At 35.5% G+C, this 17432-nt stretch overlaps 1 protein-coding gene across 1 annotated transcript in view; it reads left to right on the top strand.

Annotated features, from left to right (window-relative positions):
- The window catches only part of TMPRSS11A (transmembrane serine protease 11A), a 50356-nt gene that overhangs the window by 14225 nt on the left and 18699 nt on the right, over window positions 1-17432 (top strand). Inside the window, exons 3-5 of the mRNA XM_037734241.1 lie at window positions 99-217; window positions 13520-13587; window positions 15557-15717. Of these exons, the coding sequence (XP_037590169.1) occupies window positions 99-217; window positions 13520-13587; window positions 15557-15717 (348 nt within the window). The remainder of the gene's footprint in view (window positions 1-98; window positions 218-13519; window positions 13588-15556; window positions 15718-17432) is intronic.

The following is a 17432-nucleotide window of genomic DNA, read 5'->3' on the forward strand; positions in this document are numbered from 1 at the left end:
GTCAAATATTCAAGACTTTATATTAGCCCCATTGTAGCTGGGTTCTAAAAAATCTTTGTCCAAACCATTTAGTTTCCTATTCTTCATTTCCATTGCAGACCAAAAAATGGAGTACTATCGTGGCTCCTTTAAAATTTTAGTTCCACAAATCAATAGCAATTTTGGACAAAGCAACACTTACCAACCTAAGGACTTACGAGAGACGACCGAAAATTTGGTGAGTCAGGTAAACTTTTTATCATAAAATAATGCAAGTGGAAGGGATTCGGTGGATCATTTCTCCATTTCTAAAATCAAGATTTTCAGACCACCCACATTAGAATCATCTTGCATATTGCTAGGCCCCATCCCAGAACTGCTTAATCAGAGTCTGAATAGATGGGTAGGTGACAAGAGGGGAGTAAGGGAATCTGCCTGTCTAACAAATGGGTGATTCTGATAAGCCACTCTTTCTAATTCAACCACCTTATTTAAAGGTGAGAGAACTGAGGCCAAGATATCATAGCCCATTTCCTCCCCAATTCTACCACAATGTTTCCCCAATAGAAAACCCTAATCATACCAAAACTAGTTTTTATAAGACCCCATACTTTTTTGTAAGACCACATTTTAAGATTTTGAGTATTTTCAGAATTTATATTCATTTTGTCTTGCAAATATATTGATAAAGACAAAAACTCAGACTTGCTGTGTAATAATCAAGTCAAATGCTAATAATTTTATTAAAGCTAAAGACTGCCCCCCAAAAGAAAAAAGTACACTCAGTTGTATAATCATTCCACTCAGGATGCCCATGAACTTCTCACTCAAAAACTGTGTTCAAATATTTTTCTAATTAGGAAGCACAGAAGCAGAGGTTTCTTTTAAAAAGAAAGAAATGACAAATATATTGGTTTTAGTCAAAGAACCATTTTTAAGACATTTTCTTTCTCAAATCATTTGTCATTTTTTCATGTCACCACTTGCTCCTTGTCCACAGTAAACTTAATGGCATCATATTTACAATAATATCATAGAGTTTATAATCTCTATTTTCAGTTAACAATTTTTAAATTTTATGGTCTCATCTTTCCCAACCAATAATTAATGTCTACAGATTGCTATAGATTCTTCATTCTTTCACATGCAGAGCATCTTATAAAAGAGCATTTGCAGTCAATTCTTGAGTTACGCTAGAATGAACTTGGAAACTGCACCTATACACCCAAATATCTCCTCTATTCCTCTACTCCTAAGTGACTCCACATAAAGTCCTCAACATAAAAAAAGAAAACTCTTAACTTGCCTTAGTTAAAAAGATAAACACATTCTTTGAAAGATGGAAAATGTTATAGTTTAATTGGAAAATTTGAAATATGCTTTATTTATGTTTTATAGCCAACATTACTGTTGTTACTGTTACTGTTGTTGTAAGTTAACTAAGAAATTCTGTCTTTACTGAAGTAAATCAACAGGAATGCAATAGGTCTTAAAAGAAGTGAGAGAAATGCGGAGGTGCACGTTGAACAGAAACTGTATTTAAAAGTGGACTTTTAAGTATTATTAGTTAAGCATATGTTCCTTCAAAGACTAGGGCTAAGTTAATTAAGAACATATCATCATGGGTACCTGCAAGGCCCTTCTCTGGTTGTCATTATTTATTTATCCTCCTTTAACCCTATAGCATAAGCCCTTAGCCTCCCCTTTGCAGGCAACCATTTTATGTTTCATGTGGTATTCTTTTGCTTGTATTCATTCTTACAAAAATATGTTTTGTTGTTTTGTATGCACATGCTTTTAACTTATATTTTGTGTTATAAATCACTTTTGTTTCATCTCTTTTTACTGAAAATTTTAAAAAATATCTATGTTATTAAATATACCTTTAATTTATTGCTGTTAGCTGCTAATTCATAGTGTGTATCCAGAATAGTTTACCTGCTTATCATGCCAAGAAATGCCACACTAAACAGACTCCTATTTATCCCCATATAGATCTATGCAAGTACTTCTGGAAGCAGAATTACTAGGTCATTGAATTACTTATACTTAATTTGACTAATTGGTGCAGGTTTGCTCTTCAAAATGGCTGAATCAGTGTGCACTCTCATCTACAATGCATGAGCATTTTTATGTCCCCACATCTTACCAAAACTTAGTGTCTTAGTATGTTTAAGTGACTACAAACAAAAAATACCATAGGCTGGGTATCTTAAACAACAAACACTGATTTCTCATAGTTGTAGAGGCTGAAGTTTCCAAAATCAAGATGATCAAGACTCTAGCAAATGTCTGGTGAGGGACTGCTTCTAATTCAGGGAACACCACCTTGCTGTGTCCCTCATGGCAGAAGTCATACAAGAACTTTCTTTTGTAAGGACGCTAATAACTTTCATGAGAACTCCACCCTCATGACCTAACTACCCTCCAAAGGCCCCATCTCCTACTATCATCACTTTGGGAGCTAGGATCTCAAAATATAAATTTCAAGGAACACAAACATTCAGTCCACAGCACTTGGTATTGTTTGGCTTTCTAATTTTTGCCACCCTAATAGGTATAAAGTAGTATGGTTTTGTAATTTAATTTGAATGTTTCTAGTTGTTAATGAGTTTGTGTATTGTTACATATAATTATTAACCTTTTGGACTTTCATTTCTATAAATTAACTATACATATTCTTTGCCTGTTTTTCTGTTACACTTGCTTTTTTGCCTCATTTGTATTACTTTGCAGAAGTTCTTTATATTTTCTAGATATTAATAGTGTGTTGGTTGTAGACACTACACTTATCCATTCTGTCTTCTACTAATATTGACCATGTTGTCCTTTATGAAACAGAAATCTATAGCTTGGAAGTAACCATTTTTATCATTGTTTTGTCTATGATTATATTCTGATGCTTTTCTTTAAAAAGTCCTTCCCTTCTAAGATATAAAAATATTTTACTATTTTTTTATTAACTCTATAGTTTTACCTTTTACATTAGGTCTTTAATACATGTGGAGTCCACCTTTGGATGTGATGTTAGGTAGATTCAGTTTTTATAATTCATATAGTGAGCCAGTTTTTTAATATAACTAGTTAAAATATCTTGGCTACTCCTAATAAATAGTATGATTATTGAGTTCATTGCATGCATTTCTTGGCACCTGGGTCTTGCAATAGAGAAAACATGATCTGTCTCCTCAAATTGCTCCCAATCTTTTTGGAGAGATGTGAGTAACACACATGGAATTGAATAATATGACATGATATAATTAAGAGCTAAATTATATGTTGAGAACAATAAGTGCAGAAAAACTTCAAAACCCCACAAGAGTTCCCATGGTCAGAAAAGGCTTTATGTTATTTTACCTCTGTTTAAATAAGACAGGTGTTTTTCTCCTCCCATCCCCCACCAAATTAGCTTTAAAAGAATTACAGGAAGACTTCATGCAACATCCTGAGCCACTCCTGTTTATTGTTGCTAAATCCTAATGAATAGAACAGATTCTTCTGCCTGTCCTATGTGGGTGCTAATTAGACAACCAAGGAAGACAGGTTGCAGTTCATCTTCTTCCTCATATTGGGGTTTACTGATTTGAAGCAAATGGAGATGCAAAAGTAAAATGAGTTCATATTCATATACTGCTATAATCTATCCCTGTTCCCTGAGATAGTAGAGCAGACATATGTCATCTCTCATATCATCCTTCAGAGAAGAGTCTATTAATCAGATATTACTGCTGTCTGATTACTGCAGGCTGCAAGCTGGCCATCTTTCAGGCTGAGAAGCATAACGACCAGCAGAAGCTGAGAATATGCACTTTCAAGGAGGGAAAGATAAGACAGGAATTTATGCTGAATTAGTTAGCTAAGTATACATGTTCATTAAGTTCTAGGGGTAGTCATGAATATTTATGAAAGGAGAAACATGGCTTTGTGCAATTGAGTTTCATGCTTCTTCATGTGTTGCATGTTCAAAAAATGGTGGTGTTAGCATGCTCCAAGGGTGGAGTTTTCAGCCATTTGATGTTAAAAGGTGAAGCAGAGGGCACAAAACCCTTACTATGCGTCCTCTGTGAGTCAGCTAAAACCAGTTTGGGCTGCTAGCTAGATTAACAAAATTTTATAAAGAGAGAGAAGATACAATAAGCACAATCAGAAATGACAGAAGTAACACTACAACCAATCCCACAGAAATACAAAAGATTCTCTGAGACTATTATGAATGCCTCTATGCAGATAAACTAGAAAATCTAGAGGAAATGGGTAAATTCCTGGAAAAACACGACCTTCCAAGATTGAATCAGGAAGAAATTGAAATCCTGAACAGACCAATATTGAGTTTCATATTTAAATCAGTAATTTTAAAGAAACCTACCAACCAATAGAAAAAAAAAGGCCAAAACTAGATGGATTTATAGCCAAATTCTAACAGAAATACAAGGAATAGCTAGGACCAATTATAATGAAACTATTCCAAAAAATTGAAGGAGAAGAGACTTCTTCCTAAATCATTCTATGAAGTCAACATTATCCTAATATCCAACCCTGACAAAGACACAATGAAAAAAGAAAATTATAGGCCAATATCCCTGATGAACATAGATATAAAAATCCTCAAGAAAATACCAGCAAACCAAATCCAGCAGCACAACAAAAAGTTAATTTGCCAAAATCAAGTAGGCTTTATTTCTGGGATGCAAGATTGTTTCAACATATGTAAATCAATAAATTTGATTAACCACATAAACCAAATTTAAAACAAAAGCCATACAATTGGCTAGGTGTGGTGGCTCACACATGTAATCCCAACACTTTGGGAGGCTGAGGTGAGCAAACTACATGAGGTCACAAATTTGAGACCAGCCTGGCCGACATGGTGAAACCCAGAAGGCTGAGGCAGGAGAATCGCTTGAACCCAGGAGATGGAGCTTGCAGTGAGCCCAGATTGTGTCATTGTACTCCAGCCTGGGCAACAGAGAGAAAATCCATTTCAAAAATATTTAAAAATTAAAATCATACAATCATCTCAATAGATGTAGAAAAGTTTTGATAAAATTAAACATTCCTTCATAATAAAAATTCTTAACAGATTAGGCATTGAAGAAACATACTTCAAAATAATCAGAGCCATCTCTGACAAACCCACAGCCAACATCACACTGAATAAGCAAAAGCTGGAGGCACTCTTCTTAAGAACAGGAACAAGACAGGAATGTTCACTCTCACCACTCCTATTCAACATAGTATGAGTAGTCCTAGAAAGAGCTATCAGGCAGGAGAAAGAAGTAAAAGGCATACAGATAGGAAAAGAGGAGGCCAAATTGTCTGTTTTCACTGACAATATAATTCTATGCCTAGAAAACCCCAAAGACTTCACAAAAGGGTTCCAGAACTGATAAGCAACTTCAGTAAAGTTTCAGTAAAATGTTGTACAAAATTAATGTACAAAATTCAGTAGCATTTCTAAACAATAATGTCCAAGCTCAAGAACACAATCCCATTTACAATAGCTGCACACACAAAAATGAAGTACCTAGGAGTACATCTAATAAAGGAGGTAAAATATTTCTATTAGGAGAATTACAAAACGCTGTTGAAAGAAATCAGAGATGACACAAACGAGTGGAAAAATATTCCATGCACATGGATTCGAAGAATAAATATTGTTAAAATGGCCCTACTGCCCAGAGCAATCTACAGATTCAATGCTATTCCTATCAAACTACCGACATAATTTTCCACACAGAATTAGAAAAAAGCTTTTCTAAACTTCATACAGAACCAAAAAAAGCCTCAATAGCCAAGGCACTCCTAAGCAAAGAGAACAGAGCCAGAGGCATCACATTACCTGACTTCAAACAATAAGTCTACAGTAATCAAAACAGGATGGTAATGGTACAAAAACGGATATATAAACCAATGGAACAGAATAGAGAACCCAGAAATAAATCCACGTATCTACAGCCATTTGATCTTTGATAAAGTGAAAAAAAAAAAAAAAAGCAATGGAGAGAGGACTTTCTATTCAATAAATGGTGCTGGAATAGCTGGCTAGTCAGATGCAAAAGAATGAAACTAGACCCCTACCTATTACTGTATACAAAAACTAATTCAAGATGGATTAAAGATTTGAATGTAAGACCACAAACAATTCATATAAGAATATTAGAAGAAAACATAGGAAGCACTATTGTAGACATCAGTCTTGGCACAGAATGTATGACTAAGTCCTCAAAAGCAATTGCAATAAAAACAAAAAATTGACAAGTTGAACCTAATTAAACTAAAGAACTCCTGCACAGTAAAAGAAACTATCAACAGAGTAGACAAACAACCTACAGAATAGGAGAAAATATTTGCAAACTATGCATCTTAAAAAGGTCTAATGTCCAGAATCTGTAAAGAACTTAAACAACTTGACTAGCAAAAGAAACCAAATAACCCCATTAAAAAATAGGCAAAGGGCATGAAAAGACAATTCTCAAAAGAAGACATACAAAGCAGTCAACAAACATATGAACAAAAGCTCAACTTGACTAAATATCAGAGCAATGCAAATCAAAACTACGATGAGATACTATCTCATACCAGTTAGAATGGCTCTTATTAAAGAGTCAAAAAATAATAGATCCTGATGAGACTGTGGAGGAAAGAGAATGCTTAAATACTGTTGGAAATATGAATTGGTTAGGCCACTGACGAAGGCAGTTTGAAGACTTCTCAAAGTACTTAAAATAGAACTACTATTCAATCCAGCAATCCTCTTACTGGGTATATACCCAAAGAAGTATAAACTTTTCTCCCAAAAAGACAACTGCACTCTTAAGTTAATTATAGCAGTATTCACAATAACAAAGATATGGAATCAACCTAGATGCTCATCAATGGTGGATTGGACAAAGAAATTGTGGTACATATATATACATATTAATATAATGAAACACTATGAAACCATAAAAAGGAATGAAATCATGTACTTTGCAACAACATGGGTGGAGCTGGAGGCCATTATCCTAACTGAGTTAACACAGGAACAAAAAAAACAAATATCACATGTTCTCACTTATGAGTAAGAGCAAAGCCTTGGGTACACTTGGACAAATACGGGACCAACAGATACTAGGGAATACTAGAAGGGGAAAACAGTAGTGGTGCAAAGACTGATAAGCTATCTATTGGGTACTATGCTCACTACCTAGGTAACAGGTCTATTCATACCCCAAAACAGTATCACACATACAATCATGTAACAAACTTGCATATGTACTCCCAAATCTAAAATAAAAGTTGAGTTATTTTTAAAAATAGTCTGGAGATGTTAGCTAGTATTTAGGAAAGGATCAATGGTGAAACTGGTGGGTTGTTATGTTGAAACTGCAAAGACGGTGGTAAAGGCCAGTGGCAGCCTTGGATGATTGACTGGTTGGCTTAAGGTGATAAATCAGTCATCTGTTTCTTGTTTTCTAAAGCTGGAGTCTGCTTACTTCTTAGGAAAGAATTCTGGGTAAAAACTAATAAGGAAGAGATATACTGAAGTGTGTCCACCATCCCATTCCATCACGGCTAGGAACTCAGTTTTTAAGGTTTATCTGAGGTCCCCTTGGTGAAGAGGGGACCTATTCAGTCTACTGGGGGGCTTAGAATTTTATTTCTATTTCTAAAATGCTTGGAGTCTGGCTATGTCTAGAAAGAGAGATTGGAATTGGAATCTTTAAGAAAAGAAATAAGCAGAGACTAGCAAGAAACTTCATGTTCAGACTTAAAAATTTTGATCTAGAACATGACTGAGTTGTTATTTGAAAGCTCAGACTTATGCTTATTCTGTCATTGAAGATAAAGCAAGTCTAAAAGAGGAAAATGTGTATCATAACCCCTACCTTCAGGATCTTTAATTTGAATCCTCAAAGAAAAAACTAATCATTTTATATTTCATATCTAATCTAAATGTAACACCACAAGGAAGGCACTATGTCTCCTCTTTACAGGTAAGAGAACCAAGCCTCTAAAGTTAAGGCCCATAGCTGGCAAATGATGGAGGGAAAACTTGAAGTCAGCTAGGTAACTCCACACATGTGTTCTTTCCACTAAATTGTTCTACTGTCAGGAAGGGGCTCAGCTAAGAGAGAAGACAAAATAATTAAAACCTAAATCAGTTCTTCTCCCATAAAATTTTTTAAATCCGTAAAGATTATAAATCTTCTATGCTGTACTAGTTCATGTTTTCTTAATAGATACATTGGGTATACTTATTATAGAGTATTCTCATTCTCATTTCCCTGTATCAGTTTTTGGTGAGGAAGGCAAAGGTAGAAGGAACTGTAGTAGAGAAGAGGGAAGTTGGCATATCGTATGTATATCTAGTGTGAGCAATTTATAGTTGGAGGAAAGATGTCAAGGGGTATGCTTTTTGCAGGAAGGCTTTTGAGAAAAGCAGCAGTATGGACTATTTCTAAATTTCCTGATAAAGTTGTAAGTATAGCATAGTCTTCACAGGAGAATTTATTTAGTTTATCATTCATCATTCAGCAAATACAGCATGATGTTAGGCACTATAAAAGTCTAAGAAAAATGATTCTTTCTCTCTCTTTCTCTCTCTCTCTCTTTCTCTCTTTCACTTTCTCTCTCTCTCTCTCTCTCATAAACTAATCAAATTTAGAGATTTAGAAGACAACAAACCTGGAGAGGACATGAATCTTCTAAATAATGACCTTCCCTTGTTTTGGGTACTCTGGTTTTAAATATCTTTAGTACAACTTTAAATAGATGCAAATTAGATATTTTCCTCCTTTAAAAAAGCAATTCAAAGATCTAGGCTTTGGTGGTACACTGAAAATTCATACTTTATTCTTTAAAATCCTTAATTGCAAACTTTTAAATTCTATAAATATTTTGCCTCTTAATATCAGAAATATAAACAAATTTGGAATACAGATATCTAATGTAGTGCTACTTATTACATGTGATTAGTCACTGTTGTCTGTACATTTCCTTCTGACATTCCACAAAGAAACACTAAAGAAGGACCAGTGCAATCAAAGAAATGACTGATGACATCACAAAATACCACATCCCATTTGATGATCTGATTACATCTTTGTTTAGTGATCAGAAAGTCAGAGTCTCATGTCACCCTCCACGCCCATACACCTTGTATGACAATGGATCCAACTGCTTTCACCAATAGACACAGCACTTAAAGTTATGTTGCAGTTAAACCTGACCCCAAGAAGGCCAACAAGCCTCAAAATTCTATGAGCATCACTCAGTACTCAGGTTGACTAAGGTCTATCCAGGCTTGAGAGAATGGTTCACAGCTGACTTCTTGAATCAAAATAATCCTCGAGTTTTATATAGACATGATAAGAATATTAAGGGATTGCAATAAAAACTACCAAGATTATGGTTCTTATTTTTGGAGAGCAAAGAAAACAGGCTGCCTTTAGAAAGGGGTGCAACAGTTTCTGATCTGCTTACAAACTGCTTGCTGCCCATCAGTGGATAGGAGGCCTTAGTGGGAACCTACCTGCATGCTCATCTTGAGGTAGGCACTGTGAAGACATTAACATGGCTCTGGTTTCAGTGAGCTCTGTGGCTCACTGCTGTGTCAACTTGGAAAAGTCACTTCCTCTTCTATGAAATGTGGATGATCATAGTACTCACCTTAGAGGGTTGATTTGAAAGCAATTGAGTTCAAACACAATGACATCTGTGCTTGGTGCATATATGGCAGACAACAGTGATTCCTACTATTATAATTATCATAGACTTACCAAGGAGGAGCTTTTCACAAATAACCAATTACCTGAAAATGTTCACAAACAGGAAAAAAAATTCCTTCCAATAACTCATGTGCAATTCATCTTTCTTCTCTAGGAGGATTGATCTCAACCTGATGTAATGCAAGCACTTTAAAAAGTCTTGTAAAATTTCCCTGGTAAATGTGAAACTTTCTGATAAACAAATTCTCACCTTTTTATTCATTTGTTTATTCAACAAATACTGCATACCAACGGTATGCAAAGCACTTTGCTAGATTTTATAGCGTATTAAAAGATAAGTCACCATCTCTACGCATAAAGAGTTTGCCATTTAATAAAAGAGACACTATATTTGTGTAAATAACTACATTAAAGAACAGAAGGTGTAAGAGGGATAAGAAAAATTGAGACAGAAGGAAGATAGATTAGTTTGAGATTAAAGAATATCCCCAAAGAAGGTATTATCTGAGATTGGCCTTGAAGGATTCTTGTGATTCAGGAACACAGTATGAGAAGGGTGCCACAGACCAAAGAAACAGCCTGAGAGGGGCAAGTATGCAGGAAAATGAGGGACTTGCCTGAAAGTACTGGTGGTGTTGAAGAAGGACTGGGCTCGCGGTTGGTCACAGAGGGAGAGGTCCTTGAATGTCCAACATTATGAACAGAGGCTCAAAGGTTCCCATTTCCTGTTTTTACCTTGAGTTCAATCCTTGTAGCAATAAAACTTCAGTGAAGCTTTATTTACTGCTAAAAGTGTCTTTTAAAAAGCCCTCTTATATAATATCCTTTGCATGTTACTCTTATTTTAATTAGGAAAAAGCAAAAACATCTAGTTTTTTCACAGCATGGTTTTGGTTTTTTTCATTCTAAGCAGTTCACCTGGTGTTGTGTTGGGGAAAAACAGCTTTTATATATTATTTATATTCTATATACCAGTCATCGGTGGCATATCAATCTGAGGTTTGTAGTGTTAGCCACAAAACACTCCCTAAGTGAATACATAGATTGCTGTAAGGGGAGCCGGTCAGGAAGCATCTGCAGAGAAAAGCAGGCAACATGTATAAACAGAGTTAATTCAGGAATGAGAGCTGAATGGCTGGGCGAGTCTGTTTGTTTGAGTTGACAGCCTCTCCCTAACTCTTCTATTAAACACCCAACTAACCTTCAATTGCCCTCTTAGAAATTAATCGCAGTGTAATTTACAGCATTTCAAAATCATCAAGCAGAAAGAGATCCTGCCCTGGAACAGGGTCTTTTGTTCAATGCTAGGAGACTAACTCCAACTACAAAATTCTACAAATGCCCTAAAGAGGGAGGTAGGATAGATTTACAAATTGCTAACTCTATTAGGATGTATAGATAATAATAGATCTATAACAAGCTGGCACACAGCTTTAAAAATATAAGTTCCTCTGAATCTTCTGGGAACTTGGAATGCCAGAATGTTGGCAGAAATAATTTTTCTAATGATGTAAGCCATCATCTGTCAGGGAAAGTATTTCAGGGTCTTTAGAAAGCTACTTTATATATAAGATCCATTCAGCAATAAAGCTTATGTTCATCTTTTCTCTGATTTTCCACCTGTTGTAAATTCATTTTATAGAAACTCCTTTTACCAGTCCCTCTATCCCATTTCTCAAAGTGTTGTCCTCAGACTACCTGTATCACCTATAAGATTCCGAGGCCTCCTCTGATCTAGTAAACAAGACTTTTTTATAGAGAGGGTCCTAGAATTTTACAAAGAAGAATCCTTTTTATTATTGTAATCACCAAGGTTACTTCTGCCTAGATTCTTCTTGTTATTTTTTCAGCTCCTATCTTCCCAGACAACCTAATCATTCAAAGATAAAACTGATGCTTGGTTTAGATGTTCATAGCAAGCACCTTAACAGATTGATGATGTCACCTAGAGTCAAAAACTTAATGCAATGCCTTCACCAAGTTACAAATGGCCAGGAATCAATTGTGGTTGAACTTATTTAGAGGGTAATTACAAACCAAACTTCTTTAAATATCCTACTGCTATGTACTTTTCTTCCTTCTAAAATGTATCACTTCTCTCCCTGTTCCATTTTGTTTGCCTCTTTTTTTTTTTTTGTGGACTCCCCCGCCTCCATACTGAGTGGTAAGCTGGCTATGGGTGACGAAAGAGAAATGATTATAATAAAGTCACCCTTTTGAAAACATGTCTTCCAAATGAGTTTCATTTCTAGCATATAAACTCCACACCACCTCAGTCCATTTAGGCTTTCTTTATTTAAGTACCAATAAGGACATATTTTGGATACTAGCAATTTATTTTCTAAATGCTATCTTTGATCTTAAGTTTAAGGCTATTACCAAGTCTCTATCTTTATAAGTTTTATACATTAGGCCAATAAATTATTTGATAACCTATTACTATGTGTTCTGTGAAAGAAATTGAAGTAAAATTTACATGACATTTATCAATCACACATGGTGGCAGTGTGATTGAGTGGGAAGAGGCAGATCCTACAGATAGAAGAGTTGGGTTTCAGTCCCAGCTTGTTAGTATCTGCATGATGCCAGGGAAATTCACAAATGCCTCTGAGTCACAGGTTTCTCTTCTAATAGGAATGAAAATACTTCTTATTTCACAGATTTTCCATAAGAGTTAAGGAAGATAACAAATAATGTGCTTCCTGATGAAGCATTTATGAATTCCTGAGCATGCTAAGGAAGTTATAAACATGCTCCTTGATCCTTGAAACAGCTTTCCCTATATTTGTATGTATGTGTTTTAGTAATGACAGCTGGTTTTTCTTCTCATTCCTTGAGGATTTGGGATATTTTTTGTGCACATTTGGTTTATCTGTTCAACATGAACTGCAGTACCTTGCCTACACTGAGATGACACTATTTCTGCCAAGCGAGTGCTAGGGGATACTGCAAGCCAAATGCTAGGTGTGATAGACCACAGCATCACAGTACTGTGGCAGTTGATGAAAACTGTGCATATGGACCAAAAGCAGTGGCTCTGCTTCTCCTACCTTTGTGACCTAAACTGAGTAACAAATTTGACCTAATACTGCAACACCATCTAATTCTTTTTTCCTCCCTGATTTACCCTACAGTTCACAATCGACAACAATTTAAAAATCTCTAGCTCTCTCCCAAATCCTTAGTGCCTCCTCCTTATACCTTACAAGCAAAGGCCTGAAGAGTTAAGACCTATAACGCCAGGATGGAGGCTAGAGAACCATCAGCAATTAACTGCCAAAACTTACCCAGTATTTTATATGTGTTTAAGCTTCATAGCCTTATGAGTAACAGATCAATATCTTTGTTTTACAGGTTAGAAAACTGAGGCTAAAATTGATTCAGTAACTTTGCCAAGCTTGCCAATTTGTGAGCAGTAGCATGGGCTTATATCCAGGACTGAGACGGCGTTTTCTCTGTCACCATTCAAAGCCTCCCTGAATATCCATCTCTGCTCTGTATCTCTCTGCTACTCCTTCTATGGTTTTGGCAAGATGTCTTCTACTCCAGAGACCTATCATAGTAGAATTATTGGGGTAGATTTTTTTAAAATATGAGTGTCTAGATCCCCTCTAGACCAATCAAAATCAAAATTCTTGAAGACAGCCTCTGGCATCCATAATTTTTTTAATTCAGCAAATGATTCTGTTGCACTGTGAAAGCTGAGAACCACCAATTTAAATCATATTAGTCCTGTGAAAAAATTTCTATTGCTTTAACATTTAATCAAGGACATATTCTTATTATAAAAGATATTATTAATACATAGTTTCTCTCTTGTTGTATAACAGGTGGATGAGATATTTATAAATTCTGCCTTGAAGAAGCACTATATCAAGAACCAAGTAGTCAGACTGACGTATGTATGTTTGGGCAAAGGTGGAATCACAAGACTGGAAGAAAAAAGAACACAGGAGACAGGGACTCTCATGTATTGTGTGTGTCTATGAACTAAGCTTTTGGCTAGAATTTTTCATAAACATGATCTTTAAAGCAGTCTTGAAATATAGGGCTGACCACCATTTTGTCAACAAAAAGACTAAGATTCAGGGAGGGTAAGTAATGTGTTCACACTTCCCCAACTGACAGTTTCCCAAGTGACAGAACCAGGACTCAAACTCCATCAACTTATTGTAAGGCCTGGAACCTACCAGAACTCGTGGCCTTGGGAAAACCCAGTAGCTTGTCATTGCATGCACCAAACTGTATTCTTTTGACAACTATGTCATTTCAAACATGTTAAGAAGGCAAAGTGGGCTACAAAATGGTATCACAAATTTTACCTGTAATGAAGCCTAATGACATGAGGCATGCCTAAACGAAAAGATATTCGTGTTCTAGTAAATTTTCTTTTTGTTGTGGTGGAGGGGGAAAGACTCATATCAGTTGCAGCGTTGCTCGGAAGTTTCAAACATGCTATTTTGAAAATTACACAGCAGAACATATACATCATACACACCAATCCATGAGCCTGTATGACTCATATTTCTTAAAGATAAAGAAAAATAATATATTCAGAGTTTGATTTATTTAAAGAAAATAATAATCACTTTCTTACCAATAGAATAATAATGCTTTGTTGGCAGATGTACTCCAAGTTATTTGTCTTTACTGAGAAGTGACAGAACCAGGACTCAAACCCCATCAACTAAGGCATGCCTCATGTCATTAGGATTTTATAACATGAATTGGGTAATTTCTACAATACTTAGGAGATAAAAAGCACATAAATTCTAGAACTTTCTGGATTTCATTTTTTCTGTTTTCAAATTCTGATTTGCTATATTATGATAACAACATTATCATACTCTTAGGAGCTCCTTGGGATGGCAGCCATCATCACTGTATAACACGTGGTAAAAACGTTAATTCCTCAGATTTAAGAAGTAGAATTAGTCACCTTTTTGACAATTCGACATAAAATTCGAGTTATTTAGATCTTTATATTCCAGAGCTTAACTGAACGATAATACATAAATTGTCTCAGAATTGAAATAATTTCTTCCTCTTAGCCAAAAGATTCAGGAAGATGGGCCTCTAGTGGTTTTTACAGCTTAAAACAATAGGAGAGATAACAGATCAATATGTATTAGTTTCAGGTTTTTTTTTTTAAAACTGTATTTGGTTTTCCTGTTTTAGGAGTATTTAAAAGTTCAGCCAAAAGATTCAGGAAGATGGTCCTCTAGTGTTTTTTACATCTTTTTATTTTTTTGCACAAAAAAAGTATAGGAGAGATAACAGATTAATATGTATCAGTTTCAGTTGTTGTTGTTTTAAATCTGTAGTTGGTTTTCCTATTTTAAGAGTATTTAAAGGTTCAGTTCCTCAGGTAACAGAACTTGAACCTGTTTATAAGATAAAAGTTGAAGAAACTAGGCATGTTTAATTTGGAGAAGACTCAGGGACCACAATATTGTTGTCTTCAAATATTTGGGGTAGAAGAGGAAATTATTTTATGCATGTTCCAACTGGTATACCTAAGCCTTATGGAATGGGAGATAAAGGGAGACATATTTTAACTCAAAATGACGAACTCTTAAAAACAGAGCTGACCAAAGAGAAACAAGGATCTTTAGAAAATTAAACTTATTATCTTTTTAATTACTGCACTGTCATTAGAGGGTCAAATGTCATGGACCCTGTAGAGGTGATTCAAGAGCTAGAAGATGGAACATATGAAATGACCATGGGTCAGAATGACATAAGAGGATCAGCACTTGACACTGTCAGAAACTGAGGCATCATTCAGGGAAGGAAGATACAGCAAAGACTGAAGGACAATTGCAGATGTTTTCCTTGAAAATGTACCTTTCTTTTGTGTGTCATAGTCCAGACAAAGATGGTGTGAAAGCAGATATCATTATGGTGTTCCAGTTTCCTTCTACTGAGCAAAGAGCAGTAAAAGAGAATAAAATCCAAAGCATCTTAAACCAGAAGATAAGGAATTTAAGAGCCTTGCCGATAAATGTCTCATCAGTTCATGTTAATGGTAAAGATGTCCCCTTCTATGTGATATGAAGTTCTCTATTAGGTCCATGTTTTGACTAATCTCAAACTTATTTGACATTATTTCCATTCCAAAAAATAGCTAGAATTCAGATGAAAAAATTCAAGTTAAAGAAGTGACATTTCAAGGTTTATTAGTCTCCGATGTAAGCATGTCTGAGGTTAGTCATCCAGTGGTTTTCCCAACAGTAATTGATTGGTACTCATCCCAAAATAAAGGCAAACATTTACAACTAACAGAGGGTTAATCTCACCCAGCCACTGCCTCTGTGACTAAGCAAGTGAAAATACTAAGGGTTTAGCAATAATTGTTTTTCTGGGTGGGAGCTTCCTAAAACATAAATTCATTTGTTGCCTTATTTTATTGATAGTTTCCATATATGGTGATAGAAAAGTTTTGTTAGCTTTTTTTCCTATAGGCATTTAGGAAAATGGCAAGCCAACTTTGAAGCTGTTAGAGTCATTTTACTATTAATGCTTTAAAAATCAGTCTACAAAAACATCACTGAAACTATGTATATATTATTCCACTTTTTTTGTTGTTGTTCACCCTTAACTCATTATACCATTGTCATGTCTCTAAATTAAGGAGAAAGAAACTTCATCCAAGTCTATCCCTATGGCCTTTACCTGAAGTAACTAATTTCTTTTTATATTCCAGTGAAGTACGCAAGTTCACCTTTATAGAAGTGAAATTCGTGCAAAGAGTTGAGGAATTCAGTAATTACAAGGAGCTAAGGTTCAAATTTAGAAATCTGATTTCTTTAAAGGCTCTAATTAAAAAAGGTTTCTATAGTCAAACATATCTTAAAAATTCTGTCTATGATATTCCTTTCTTGGAAATTCATCCTTATAGTATCATGTTAAAAATTCTGAGGCATCCAGCTAGAAAGAAACTTGTTTACCCTCATACAATAAGCTGTTTTCACAGCATCTTCTTCCAACAGACAAGTACAGATTTCCCCTTCAAATTTCAATGGATGCCAGACCTAAGAGAGTTACAGAAAAGAGTTGGGGCAAGCGATTTTTATCAGACACAAAACAGAACACTCTGCCCTGGTATAGGTCTAGCTGACTCTTCAAGAGGAAATCTGATCAGGAAGTGAAATGTGAGGTAATGGAATGGGCAGATGTTTGCTGAGTCAGCTACTTAGGGAATAAAGCTGAGGACCTCTCCCAGCCAGGGGGGAGGAACTTGACAAGTGCTTAATCCATCTTCTGTGTTAGATAGGGAAGGAAATGAATAGGAGTTGTGAAACAATGGACATTATGATAACTTACATGATGTGTTCTGTGTAATTTCCAATAAATAGTTAATTTGTTAGGAATGTAAAAGCCCGAGCTATCTGAAACCAGAAGTAAAGCATAAATTGTTCATTAGCCACCTAACCTTTGTGTTTTTTATAGGCTCGGCTTCTGAACTTCAACTATTTTAATAATTGTACTAAATTAAAAGTCAGGATATACTAATGGAGAACCTGATTTGAGAGTTACCTGAGGCCAGGTGCAGTGGCTCATGCCTGTAATTCCAGCACTTTGGGAGGCCGGGGTGGACAGATCACCTGAGGTCGGGAGTTCAAGACGAGCCTGGCCAATATGGTGAAGCCCCATCTCTACTAAAAATACAAAAAAAATTAGTCAGGCATGGTGGCAGGTGCCTGTAATTTCATCTACTTGGAAGCAAGAAGAAGAGGAAGT

Source organism: Cebus imitator, unplaced genomic scaffold (genome assembly GCF_001604975.1).
Source record: "Cebus imitator isolate Cc_AM_T3 unplaced genomic scaffold, Cebus_imitator-1.0 Scaffold594, whole genome shotgun sequence".
Lineage (NCBI taxonomy): Eukaryota > Metazoa > Chordata > Mammalia > Primates > Cebidae > Cebus > Cebus imitator.